Consider the following 14,893-nt stretch of genomic DNA (forward strand, 5'->3'; position numbering starts at 1 on the left):
GGAAAATTGGCAGAACCTGTGGAATTTTCCAGGGCATATGTCAGCTAGAAGTTTTACATTTCACACACAGCCATTTCACTGCTCTGGAAATATTTCCCAAGCTATTGTGCCTATGCAGTTCTGCAATACTTCTACATGGAAATACCTCCCCTATTATAAGAGACAGGAAGGAAAAGGGAGAATACACAGGATTCATTTAATTGCAACTATGTGTTACAAGGCAGTGTGACTTTGCAACCCTGAAGAAATTATAAAGCTGATGGATTTTAGGATAAAATCCACTCTTTTAACAATGTATTAAGATAGTAATTGGGCTACAAGCTACATTTATTGCCAAATAAGAAAAACTCTAACCCTATTTGACTCCCCCCTATTTGGAGGGGAGGGATAGCTCAGTGGTTTGAGCACTGGCCTGCTAAACCCAGGGTTGTGATGCGAGTTCAATCCTTGAGGGGGGCCACTTAGGGATCTGGGGCAAAAAATTGGTCCTGCTAGTGAAGGCAGGGGGCTGGACCTGATGACCTTTCGGGGTCCCTTCCAGTTCTAGGAGATTGGTATATCTCCATATATTACCTTTACTCATGGGTAGAATTATCTTTTGTTTCCAGTATTCTGATGAGTGTGTGCATACAAATACAATGATCCAAACCAAACAGAAATCTAACTGAATGGTCTCTGTATGCCCATGGGCAAAAGTATCTGAAAGACTCAAGTAAGTACAAATCTTACAGCCTAGGAAAGTGTACAGCCCGAAAGGGGTGGGGGGGAAGAGACATTCTTTTACATCGATGTCACTTGGCAGAAAGTGAAAACTATCAATTATCTAAACTGTCTAGTTTGTTTTGTCACTTTCCTTCGTCCTCCAGTGCATACTATGCTATGACCATCCCCTCTAGTTCTTCAGGATATTAGTTATTGCAAACTGACAATATTGTAACTTTTAAGAAGTCATACCAGTGTAAGCAAATTCATTTACAGTTAATCATCTTTATATAGTAAGGATGCTGAAGTTGCTACTTAGGTATTTGCTATACCAACCATTCATTAGAGGGCGCAGTGATTACAATGGGGTAATATTTTAGGCCATCAGTGGAGGACTGGGCAATGGTGTCTGTGGCAAAATGCATTGTCAGCATTGTAGTTCAGGTAAACCTACTTATGTGTAAGTGAACCAGAGTATGTTTTTATAATTATGAATATTCTCACATATGCAACAGTGATGTATAACATACTATATACATGTACAAAAAGGGTATTTGAATATAATAAATGTAAAGTCGTACACTAAGAATTGTTTCATTTGTACATGTCCTAGATAAATAAGTTACAATATACACTAGTACTACATCATCATACTATTGCAGCAATTATTTCAGAGCTTTTCCAACAGCGCTTACACGTTCAGAGGCAGAGCCTCAAAAAGTGTGGGTGCAATGAGACTCTGGGTTCTGCAACTTCAGTCTGACAGACTATGGCGTGGGTGAGTATATTTAGTTTGGTGCCAGGCTGTGCCTCCCACCAAGCCTTAGTGAAGCGTATAATATGTTGCCTATGAATGAGATTTCCATTTGCTGAACATACTGGAAAGTTTGCTTTTAAAATACAAAATGTACAATTGAAGAAAACACAAACATCTCTATATTCATCTCTCTCAGGGACCCACATGCTGATATGCGTATGTTGCACTGGGGAGTAGAAAGCTTTCTTTAATGAGAAGGGTGCTTAGAATTTAGTTAATGTTGAATTTAAGAAAACGGTTAAGCTTCTAGTCCTCACAGTTCCAAAGAAAACTTTATGAATATAAACCAGTGCAATCTTGTCTTCCTGAATCTGAAAACAGTCTAAAACAAGGAACATGAACTGTTTAGGACCCCAATTCTAACCAGGCTGTGTGCTGCAAAGGTCTTCCGGGCTGGTGAAATCTTAAGAAATTTCTGTAAATGTCACCTCTGGCAGAGTGGAGGAGTGAGTGAGTGAGTGAGTGTAAGAACAGGAGGAAGTTGAACCTATGAAGAAAAACTAAACGGTGTTTTTCAAGTTCTCTTTTCAATAAGATTTATAATCTTTTACTTTTATTAAAACATCTTAAAAACGAGTTGTCATTTTAAGACATACTTGGTTTACAAAAACTGTTTGAGAAGATTAATCTATAGAACAAAGTCCACATAAAATTTATTACTTTAGCACCTTAAAAACTTAAAGCAATTTTCAGAGTATTGGCTTCACCTTCCAGTCTGTGACACATGTATTGTAACACACAGTACTAAAATCTTCCCTTTAAAAAGAAAGTCTGCCCCTTCCAAAAAACCATGTAGTTAATGCACAGTAAACCCTGGACAGCAGAGCAATCAGATTCTCTTCTCTCCTACATGAAAGACAATGACAGCAGCATCTAAACTGCCAAATTCATGATATCAGAGGGAGGAACTGAGACCCCGTGTGTTGTCTCTGCTTTATCAACAAGTGCAATTTTTATGCAAGCAATTTCAAGGTTAAATTCACGTTCCCTCTCATTGGAAGGATGGCTAAGATGTATATTTGCATGCTAACATTTTATTCATTGTTCATTTCCATCTAACAAACCGTTTACTCTTGTGGGTACATCACCTGAGAGGTGTGGCATCCTCTATGCACTCTTTTAAAGAGACATATTGCAAATACCACCACCTATAAAGAAGAAAGGAGAGGTGGTATCCCTAGCGTGTACCAACCTCAAGGGGCGGAAATGCCTTTTGACAGACATCAGTTAATGGCAACATGCTTAGTGGTCAAGAATCATATTTTACTTCAATTAAAGTGGGCATTAAAATACTAGTTACAATGGTAGCTCTTTGTGTGGTTTAAACACCAAGTAGTCAGAAGTATAAGACGGTTGTGTGTATTAGCAAGGTCAGGAGTGTTTACTATGCTGCTGACAAAGTCAGCTGGTTCTCAGCTGAGATTGCATCTGGCTTTAGCATCAGTGAGGGGTTGTTTTTTTTAAATCAAATCACACAGGACTTTAAGATTAAGAGAAACAGTGCCAAACGCAATAATCCAACACTAAGTGTTAGCCTAGATGTGGACCTTGAACCTGAACACTGTTCTTCTAAAGCATGAAATTCAAAGCACCACAGAAAAAAGGATGGTTTATCTGGATCTTTCCAAGCTAACAGCCGACAGACAAGTTCCTCCTCTAGCCTATGTTGTCACATTGAGACCTGTTGTTATTCATCTTAATGTTCATCCAACTGAGAGACAATACGGTGGATGCCTGCCAAATCCCAGTCCTCTGACAATAGCTCCAGTGTGCGTGCATGCGTGTGAGAGAGAAACTAAAACAGCCCAACAGAAACTAGACTGAAATGCAATGCTATTCCTAGTGCAAATATTCAAGTGTTCAGCCAAGTGTGGGCTGGCATCTACAGAGAAATAGGGAGTTGAAGAGAATGAGAAAGGAGATTTTAGTTTTCAGGATTTAACAATAAGTACAAAGCTGTGGGAGAATGGGAGAGTTGGAGCAGCATCCACACAGACAGCCTGACACGATAAGATGACTTCAGATGTTTCCGTAAATGTGTCGAGTTGCCCATTTTTGGCATTAGCTTCTCAGTTACTATAAAACATGTCTAGGCATCTAAAATGTAAGATAGTGTGATTTGTTAACAAGACAGAAATTAAAATAGATGATCTATGAAACACTGGTATAAATTCTCAGTTCAATACAATTTAAAAATATTGTAGCTCACTTAAATTCATTTTCTGATAATGCAGTTAAATAGGACACCAGTATTCTTTTAAAGGCATGTGACCAACCAGAAAAAAAAAAATCTTTTCCATGGATTATTTTGACACTTTAGTATGTGAGGTTTTTAAAAAAAAAATCTTGCAAGTTGTTAATCTAGACTGTGAACTAAAATCTGGAAGTACTGAAACTGTAGTTGATAAGTTTAGTATTTGTAGGTGCCAATTCACATCCCTACCTGAAATACTCTAGTCTGTTTGAACATTATAGGCTAACAACAGAATATTAAAATATAGATAAACAATAGACTGTTTACAAGAACTATGGTCTGGTAGGGCAAATGTGAATAATGTTCCTTCCAGGCTATAAAAATATAGGAATGTTGTGATTTTTTCACTTTCATTTAATAGATACTCCTGTGTAAACAGTCAACGAGTACAGTTTTCAATTCTAAACACTAATCAGAGAGACCCTATGAACAGCTTCTTGGCTTTACAATAGCTGGCTCATGTCCAAAATCTAGCATTAAATGGGATCAATGAATTCAAGAACATTATCTTTAACTTTTAGGGCCCTTATGGAATAAATGAACAAGTCTGGTACAGGTTGAGAGAGAGTGAATGAAATATAGCTCACATGGAATACAACCAAGTCCAAAAGGAGAAGAATAGTTCAGAATGCCTAATGGCAATATTTTGCTGGGAAAAAAAAAATACAAGTTGTGACTTTTTGCTAACACTCTCTCAAAGTGCACTGATACCTCATGTCTGGCTTTGGTTAGGGAATATACCACAAGTTTCCTGTAAAATAAACTCAACATTATTGTTAATGAAGTGACATATCTATAGCATCCAATTTAGCAATATCTTTATTCAGAAGTTCTTTCTCCACAGCACACACTGTAACTGGCACTTATATTTAACAAGAATATAAGCCCAACTGTGCTGTCCTGTTTGAGGTGCTGAAAAATTCTGGTAAGGAAAGACACACAATTATAAGTGATATTTAAATGTAAGGCTTTTTGGGACTCTGAGCATTACGTTGTTGTGAATACTAATTTATAAATAATACAAGCAGTTCCGACTGGGTGAGCTTTTCTTGTAAATTTTCCAGTTACCCTGGGACTTCTTTTTTCTACCAAATTTAATCTGTATAAAATCTCCTAGGGAAATGATGGTCTACTGCAGGGGTCTGCAACCTTTCAGAAGTGGTGTGCCGAGTCTTCATTTATTCACTCTAATTTAAGGTTTTGCGTGCCAGTAATACATTTTAACGTTTTTAGAAGGTCTCTTTCTATAAGTCTATAATATATAACTAAACTATTGTTGTATGTAAAGTAAATAAGGTTTCTAAAATGTGTAAGAAGCTTCATTTAAAATTAAATTAAAATGCAGAGCCCCCCGGACCAGTGGCCAGGACCTGGGCAGTGTGAGTGCCATTGAAAAAATAAGCTTGTGTGCTGCCTTTGGCATGCGTGCCCCAGTCTACTGAATAAAGCTGTCACTAGCAGTCTCACTGCTTTGACATCCTCTCTAAGCATGTGTCAGTAGGACCAGGGAATAGGAATCTACTGACTGTCAATTACATAGACAACTGCCCTCATTCCACACTCCCCATGTTCACAGGCTCTTTAGATGCAGGATATGTCTACAATGCAGCTGAGCAGCGCAATTTGCAGAACGGGTAGACAGATTTGAGCTAGCTCTGTTTGAGATAGCATGCAAAAAAACAGCAGTGTGGACACTGTGGCATGGGTACAAAGGTGGCTAGCCTAGCTGCCACCCATGCTGCAACATCCCCACTGCTATTTTTAGTGCAGTAGCTTGAGCAGATGGGAATTGCACCTCCCAGCTGCTGTGTAGACATACCTTCAGAGAGAATCCTGGCTTAGCACCAGACATAGGCCATAAAATGCCAAACCCAAAGTTGTGACTAAGTGGTATGAAACAGACCCTAGCCCTTGAGGCTTCTCATAAGCTTATTATTCCTAGAAATAGTTTAATATGCAATTTACTCAACATGCAAGTGACAGCTGATGAGGAAAAGTGATTTGACAGTCTATTACGAAAGACTGAGTTCCCTACCAAGATCACTGGTGATTAAAAGTATCAGAGAAAGATGTTTCATCCCTGCCTGTATAGCCAGCCTCTAATCAGTGATTACTGAATAAGTTGCAAAAAGGCTTTTTGGTCAAATTTATAAGGACTTCTCTACACTACAGATTATGTTGGTATAACCTACGTTGCTCAGGGGTGTGAACAGACTACCCCCCCAAGAGTGACATAAGTTACTCCAACCTAAGCACAGGTGTGGACAGTGCTATGCTGGCGGCAGAACTTCTCCCATCAACATAGCTACCACCTCTTGGCGAGGTGGTTTTAAAATACTGACAGGAAAGCTCTCTCCTGTCAGCAGAGAGTGTCTTCACCAGATGCACTACAGCAGCACAGTGGTGCAGCTGCACTGCTGTAGCATTTCTAGTGTAGACTAGCCCTAAGAGTTAATGACAATGCTAAAAGCATTTGACTCCTCAGCGTAACAATAGAAAAATCAAGCCCCACTGTAAAGAATTAGGTGGCTTACTCCACATCTTGCTTCAACTTACATATGTATGTGGGGGGGGAGGGGACGAGAAGGTTTGTGTGCTAGGGTTAAGAGTTTTTATACAGAGACTGAAATAGCCATAAATTTAGTATTCACAGTAGATTTCCTTTTTATTCTCTCCCTTACAGTTGATCAGACTTCCTGACTTTACAGGGACATGGCTTTCTCCATGAAGTATGCTATGGGTCATCCACTACCATAGTGTTTGAGCTAAACTATATATTCCTTTCACCATTTGTTTTTTAAAACAATTACAAGAAAATTCCAGTGGTTTTCCATAAAGTTTTATATAGTCAGATATTAAAACATACCTAAGAGAAATGGTCCAGCATTATCAGGGGCCAAAACTTCACTTGTCAAAGTTATTTGACTTTGGTAGGTCTCCAAGTTGTAAATACTACATTATACATATAATTCAAACAATGATCCCCTTTGAGAAAGATTGTCTGTGGTTTTGCCTGTTTCTGTAAGGCCTAGTGTTTTATACTCGGCTAACAGAGAACCAATAGAGGGACCACAAGTTCTCGAAAATCCCATTACCCGAGCTATGCTGATGTTGCTATTACTGGTGCATTTGCTAGAAAATAAAAGAAATCGAGCTATATGGTCCCCATTATTAACATGGGGTGCTGGGGAGGGGACAGGGCAAGTTTGCCAAACTTAAGAGAATCAGCTATTTGAAAGTGTTCTTCCAACTGAAAGATCAACAGGTTAAGGTAAAACATGCACGAGTGACCCACCCACACGCAGATTTATGACAGTATATTATTACAGTTAAGTGCACCATACCACATTCATATGGCAAAAACACAGCAAGATTACTTACATAATGGGGCTAAATTAGTTTGAACAAATTAAGTAGCAAGGCAATCCAGCAGGGGAAAGGAAAACAAATTACCTGATATGTCTTAGGCCTCAGGTGAATATCCATAGTCTGAAACAAAATGAGCCTAGCATACAAAGAATGCCTGTTTCAGTAACAAGCATGAAAAGTGACCATTTACATGTGTGTCAAAGGGCCTAGCCAGGAGAAGTAATATGCAACCAACAGGGAAATATCACTGCTGAATCTAAAGAGGAGATGTTCAGTCAATGATCATGTAACACGTGACACTTGCAGTACATGCCTGTGCTTCACTTTACCTTTAGCCAATCAAAGGCCTTAATTTCAAGCATATGGTTCCTTCCCCACATTTTCCCCCGCCCCCCCAAAAATAAAAAGCGCTCTAACTTTTCCAGAGCAGAAAATCTATTCTGGAATAATATCAACATCCACTATTTTTAAAAAAAAAAGAAACATCGGTGCTGCAATGCACAACAATTCTGGGAAACCCTGCACATAGTCCTATGCTCTACTGCTCAGCTGCCCATGTTTGTCCCCCCAAAAGTCATTTGCTAGTGTCTGCACTTTAGCTGTCAGCCGTCTGCAAGTACCCTTCTTTGGTAGCAAAAGGTGTTTGAGACATCTGAGCATGGACTCCGGGGCCAGAGGGCTGAGGTCAATCAAGGTACATGCTTTTTTCTTGGTACAACTCTCAGCTCCCCATCACCTTTAAAGCCATTATACTCTGTAGCTGGAAGGATGAGCAATAGTCTCCCACACTGCAGCAGGGATATATGAAGCATTGCACGTGGCCACTGTCCCCACTATAACGACAACACAATGACAAAAGCTGATAGACGGCAGGATTGTAACCAATGGTAAACTCAAACCTGAGGCAATTTCAGTTATTCTCTCGAGCAAGATTCAAACATATTTTAGGTGTGGAGAAACTTTACTAAAACCCCTGTGTTTACATGCAAAATATGCAAGGTTCTCAGCTCTTGGCAAGTTGCCTATATGGCATCCAGAGTTGCAAAACATGGGCAATACTGCACAAGGGAGATGAATAGGGGGTGATTCATGTTACCATCTCTTGCCCTATTCCCTCCAACAAAATGCCAAGTCTTCCTGTTTAATCCTACTCCTCCCACAGCTCAGCTAAACTGACTTTTGCTTCTGAATCTGGTTAAATTCCACTCAGCCCCTTTGGTAGGGTATGTAAGTGTGGTCACTGCACCTCTTTAGTGACAGAGCCACATGTGAGTGATGCATAAACTCTCAATAGGTTAAACAATCTGCTAAGCTTCAGGCAGACACTTCACTCACCTCTAAAACATAAAAGGATTTTAGAGTCAGCCAACAAACTGAGTCCCTGGGTCCTCAAATCAGTGAAGTTTTTGTTTTTTTGTTGTTTGTTTGTTTGTTTTCTGGGGGGAGTATATATACACATCAAAAAGTCTATTTTGGTATTCTAGGGATAAACTTGAAAACAGATGTATATGGGACAGAAGGGCAGCAGCATGGTGAGGCCATGACCTTTAAGGAAAAAACCTTATTCAGGAAAGTTTAAATTTTTGTTTTTGCTATTTACTCACCATTTCCTATCACTATTTAATACATTTTATGTTATTAGCTGAGATCTGACAAAAGCAAATGCTGTTATGTGACTCAGGAACACCACCTGATGACTCCTAACTTCTGCTCTATGGTTTAGCTTTCTGTTGATGGCATGCCAACAGTAGCTTCTCTTCTTTTTCTGTTATGCAATACACCACACAATAGTAAGTACAACACTGGCTACACATTAATTTATATTTTCTGGGTAGAGGAGTGAGAGGGGCACACAGTAAGATCCAAACATTTATTGGCATTCCTTGTTCAATTTGTCCAGAATTTAGTTTGTTTCACTGCATTTAAAGGAGATTTTAGATTCTGAGTAATTCAGATATCCCTGAGGTGTCCAAGACCTATCTGAGATTATAGAAATATTCAGTACAGTTATTTTTTCCACTAGCTACATCTCATCTGGAGGGAGGAGATTTCAGGCAATGGCTAATCCATTTGAAAAACAGGCCTGAAAATGACAAAAAGGCTGAATGAGAGCCATGCAATACTGATCAAAGAAAACTACAGAAAAAGTTAGCTCTGGATTTTAGGAGGCCAACCAGAGCTCAGATATGGAAACACAACTAGAAGACCAAAGAATGATCTTAAGCAAGGAATACTGAGGGGAGAGTAGCCTCAAAAGATTTGAGTTGATGCTAGAGTGTAAATTAAAATTAGATGATTCTGCTTAGAGAAATTTATAGATACAGAATGAAATAATTTGCAACTGTATTTTGAAACAGTTGAAATATTTAGTTTTGATTTCCATTTGCATCATTTCATAGCAGGTTTAACTCCAGACAAGGCCTAACAGACGTGTAGGCCATTAAAACTCTTGGAAGGAAGACTAATATTTTGAATCTGAAATACTGATAGGCAACGGATGCTAAGAAAAGAATAAAGTTGATGTACTTGAAATGCTTTAGTATGAAGGGTTATTATGGATAACACACTTATTGACGCAGATATCCAAGTTGTTTAGAATCTTTCTTGGTAGGCCAATTAACTTCCTCATAAAGAATGACGTTATGGCCAGAAACAACTCCCACTAATTGGAGGGTGTGGAGTCTCCTCGAGGAAGCTGGAAAGGTTGGCTATTACTTTTGAGAATATATTGGAGACTAAGTATATTGCCATAGCATTTTTTCAGGCTATAATTACTTAAGCGTCAATAACATGGCTCACTACTGTACAAAACTCAGAACATGACATAGTCCCTGCTCGGGAGCAGCTTAAACTATTGTTTGTGCTGAGAATTTTCAGGAGTCGAGCACCAATGCAGCACAATGCATACTAGCAATGGTAGATGTGCAGCGTAGATCAGACGCTGGTGTTTTTAACCACTCTGTCATCTATATCTGCTTGATGATAATGCTTCCATCATTGCTTGCATTAAAATGGAAGTATTGATAAAAAATTCTCAGTGTAGTGCAGCCTATACAAATACAGTAACTCCTCACTTAACGTTATAGTTATGTTCCTGAAAAATGCAACTTTAAGTGAAACAATGTTAAACGAATCCAATTTTCCCATAAGATTTAATATAAATGCGGGGGGTTAGGTTCCAAGGACATTTTTTGGGAGCAGACAAAAGCCATTATATACTGTACAGTACTGCACTGTACTGTGATTGGGACGTGCCCCTGGCTTACCCCACACAGGCAAAGCCCGCTGCAGGCAAGGACGCTAGGAAGTACCTTTGCAGCAGCAGCTTCCCTGAAGAACAGGCTCGGACTTTGCTGGGAATGTTCCAGGACCACCTCTTCCCACCCCGACTCCATCTCCTCTCCGGAGCATGCCACATCCCTCTCCCACAAAAGTCCTAAGCGCTGGGGAAAGCACTGGGAGGGAGGGGGAGGAGGCGGAGAAGCGGAACTTGTGCAATGCTCCCTTGTAAAGTCGCTGCTCTGCCACAGAATCTTACAAGCAGGCAGCCAAACGACGTTATAAGGGAGCATTGCACAACTTTAAACGAGCATGTTCCCTAATTGAGCAGGGACGTAACATTGAAACAACATTAAACGGGACGACGTTAAATGAGGAGTTACTGTATATCACAAAACACACCAGGAGACCTAGAGGAATGCTCTGCCTCAGAGAAGCACCGTCTCATTTCATGTTTTGTGATGGGTTAGTGACAGTATTTTTGCAGACATGGGTTTCATGGAAGGTGCAAATTGAGAGATTTAAAAAGAGAGCAGGGTGCCTAGGGCACAGAGTACAGGGATGGGGTGCCAGGCCATCAGGACAGAACGGGCAAAGGATAAGAAGTGATGAGAACTAGGACCTTTCTTAAGGTTAACAGAATTTCATGCTGTAGGGTACAAACCGATTACCACAAGCATCAGGAAAGACTCCCTTCCCTCCCCCTAGTATATTGTAATGTAGTTGCATTTTTCCTCTTTAGCATCAGGTATTTGCTATTGCTGGAGGTAGGATACCAGATATAGGCTAGTGTTCTGATGCACTATGACATGTCCTATATAAAAGCACAGCCAAAGGAATTAAGAGTCAATCTGGGTAATGTTTTCTTTTTTTCCAATGGCTTTGCTACAGTAAGTTGTTATTTTCTTTGTGGTGGCCACACCTCCCATAGGGAGCAGATTTAGAATACGCTCTTGTTCAGCTAGTCATGCCAAAGAGTTCATTCTTTCATTTAAAATAAAGAGTTTAACTGCTGATGTATTGGTATGAGAAATCCATCTGAAATACATGTTTAGGAAATACAGCCAATATCTTATCACTGTACTTTACTACTAAAGTAAGAGACCATTCCCAAAGGTAGCCTGGATTGTATTTTAAAACTCACAACAAAAAATTCAAGAAACTGTTTGTGCGGCTTAACAAAAGATGTATATTAAGTCTGAATAACTGGGCAGACAAACTCAACAATTTACTTTTTATTTAAAGACGTTCATCATTATTATTCATAGTTCTACAACACATTACCTTTCAGAACAGGGTGTCAGCCTGTTAAGGGCCCTATTAACTTCAGAGTTCTAAGGCCATGTCTACACTAGCGAGCTTACAGCGGCACAGTTGTATTGATGCAGCTGAGCCACTGTAAGATGGCACAGAGCGGCTACACGAGCAGATGGGAGAGAGCTCTCCCATTGACATAATAAAACCAGCTCAACAAGCAACAGCAGCTCTCTCACCAACATAGTGCTGTGCCCACTTCCATTTATGCCAGCAAAACTTATGTCACTCAGGAGTGTGTTTTTTTCACACCCCTTAGCGACATAAGTTTTGCCGACCTAAGTGGTAGTGTAGACATGGCCTAACTTAAAGCTATGTAGAAGTAATCAGTACTATCTTTGTTTATCTCGCAATATTCCATAACTGAATAGAAAACAGCAGCTTCCAGTGTACATACTGTTTTGCATGACTGCACATTTTATACACACACACACACACACACACACACACACACATATACATACACACACATATACATACACACACACACACACCCCATTGTTGTAGCCACGTCAATCCCAGGATATTAGAGAGAGGAGATAGCTGAGATAATATCTTTTATTGTCCCAACTTCTGTGGTTGAGAGAGACAAGCTTCTGAGCTTACACAAGTTCTTTGTCAGGTCTGCTTATATATAACACATTACATTAAAAACATTTTCTTGTCAACAAATAGAACTCATGCTTCTTTGTAGCAGTAAGTAACTTCACTGTTTTAGAATACTTTTTTGACAACACTGCTAATCTTCAACCCCCACTAACAAAACCACGTCACTGCATCCATGCCCTCAAATTACTAACTTAAAACCAGTGAAAATACACTCTGACAATGTTTCAAGACACCCCTTTCAGTTCTGAAACTAATTAAAATTTTGGATAACAGTTGGACTCTTTTCCATCATCCTATTTGCTACTAAATGTTTTTAGAGTTCTCACCTGCACATGGAAATACATGAATTTAGGTCTCAAATAGTCCTTTAGCACTTAGCTTAATTTTAGATTTTCCATTTCTTCCCTGCCTCCTTCCAGTTTCATGAATGTACACATTTTCAGAAAAAGCATTACTTTTGCAATGATTCACATTAATCTTGTTTTGGTACATCACTTATCGGCAGCTAACCTGAAAACTAAAATGAATAAGAACATCCAAAGGCAGGACAGATGAAAGGTCCCTGCAACATCAAATAAATATTCCCCACAGAAGGCTGCTACTAGCATGTGCTTACTTTTCAAGCTACTCTGTGGTAAAGAAGAACTATGCAACCAAGAATGGACCAGAATGGTAAAAACAATAACCACAGTCCTGAGACTTTTTGCATTTGGCCTTTTCTTTCTGAATGCCTATCAACTGCAAGACTTCACACAGAGGCTAATCATACATCAGGCTCCATTCAGAAGTTAAATCATACACAGGTTAAGGAAATCTGACTTGTACTCGGACATAATCTGAAGTCACTGTAAACAAGAATGCTTACTGTTCGCTATGGTCTCTGCATCAAATCGCATCAGCTGTTGTAAAAAAAATTTCAAGTTTTTTCATAATGATATTTGATTTCTATACCTGTCTCAATCCACTGGTCAGTTTCTGGATGAACACGCTGCTCTTCTTCATTGCAGCTATCAGGCATTCCTCAAGTTGTCATTAACTAATATTTTTGCTTGATGGTGTTACCCTTCCCCCTCAGCAAAGAGAACAGTGCTATACCCAACGTTGGTTCAGTCCCTTTCTAGGTTGCTCTTCTCCCCCCATTCAAGCTGTTCTCAAGAGCAAAAGGAGCAACAAGCAGCACAGTTGAAAAATTGAATGGTAGATATTCCCCCCCTGCATACAATCTCCATAAAATGAGAAGTAAACCTTGCGGTTGGCCTCATTTCTGTCACCAACGCTGCCTCCTCCCCCCTTCAGAAAAGACAGCTGTTACAACAATGCAGTGCTGGAAACAACCCTGACTAGATGGGGTGCTTTGTGCTATCCCAGATCAGACTGATTACATGCCATATTCTTTGAATAGATCTTATTGTTTACCCTCTGCTCCTTGTGCTCCTTCCGCCCTCTCCATCCCCCACCCCGAGTAATCAAATCCTGCCTGCAACTGCCTCTGTATCGTATCGACAGCACAAAGCAATGCAAATGTTGCACCTCCTTCCTCTTTCCAAGCTTCCTCCTCCCCCTCGAATATCTCTCAGGCTAATCTACAGCTGGTCTGTTTTTAAGACGGTATTTTCACATCTCTCACTCCGTCATCGACTCCGCAAGAAAAAACACACACAGACAATAAGTCAGCCACACATCAGCGACTCTCCCCTCACCGGAGTCCCTACAAGGAAGTTTACACCTAATAATTCCACGAACAGCAACATACATACCCCCCACCCCCCACCACAATTACACACCAAGGGGACAAAAGGAAGTCCCACAGCAATAGTCTCCTTACAGTTACAAGGCCGCCCCGCCAGACCTCACCCACCCACCCCACCCCAGATACACTTACACGCTGCCCCCCCCCCTTCTGCAATTGCAGGGCCTCAGAAGCCCGGACCTCCCTCCCCCCACATCCCAGCGTGCCCCCCCCCTTTACCGAAACAGGATTCCCCTTTCTGCCTTGCACAACCAGAACCACCCCCCTGTTCTCACCATCAGCCACAGGATCAGCCCCCGCCCCCCCTGCGCCGCTCCCCGGAGTGGGGCAGCCCCCTCCCCTGCAGCCCCTACGGCAGCACGGCCAGGGGCGCCGGGCAGCCACTGCCAACCCCTCCCCCCACGCAGCCGAGCCCGGGTCCCCTCCGCGGGGCGCCCGCCGCCGCCGCCGCCGCCGGGGCCTCCCCAGCGGGGCCCCCCGGGCCGGGCCTCACCTCAAACCTGCTCTTGGTGACCCCGTTCATCTCCCGCCTCATGGCGGGGCCGGTGGCTCGGGGCGGCTCCCCCCGGGTGTCTCCTCGCGCCGGGGCAGGGGGGGGGGGTGGCCTCCGCCCGCCGCCGCGTCTCCTCCGGCCTCAACTTCAACCCAAAACAAAAACACTCCGCACCTGCCAGCAACAGCGCCGCTCATTGGCCAGCGCCGGGCACGGGGGGCGGAGGGGAGCCAGCCCCGGCGCGAGCCCGGCCGGTGGGGAGCACGCGCGGACCCGCCGGAGGGAGGGGGGCTGCAGCGGGCCCGG

General features: G+C 41.6%; 1 protein-coding gene across 7 annotated transcripts in view; it reads right to left on the bottom strand.

The window, feature by feature from the left end:
* Window positions 1-14,893, bottom strand: part of FBXL20 (F-box and leucine rich repeat protein 20) — a 69,925-nt gene that overhangs the window by 53,531 nt on the left and 1,501 nt on the right. The window contains exon 1 of one of the 7 annotated variants that reach the window (XM_039516520.1): window positions 14,588-14,745. The exons of 1 other annotated variant lie outside the window; for it this stretch is intronic. In XM_039516520.1, the coding sequence (XP_039372454.1) occupies window positions 14,588-14,629 (42 nt within the window). In that variant the 5' untranslated portion in view covers window positions 14,630-14,745. Of the gene's footprint in view, window positions 1-13,295; window positions 14,053-14,587; window positions 14,746-14,893 lie in introns of those variants that run through there. 5 more of the 7 variants (XM_039516524.1, XM_039516522.1, XM_039516523.1 and 2 more) reach the window with 5 other exon arrangements.

Source organism: Mauremys reevesii, linkage group 27 (genome assembly GCF_016161935.1).
Source record: "Mauremys reevesii isolate NIE-2019 linkage group 27, ASM1616193v1, whole genome shotgun sequence".
Lineage (NCBI taxonomy): Eukaryota > Metazoa > Chordata > Testudines > Geoemydidae > Mauremys > Mauremys reevesii.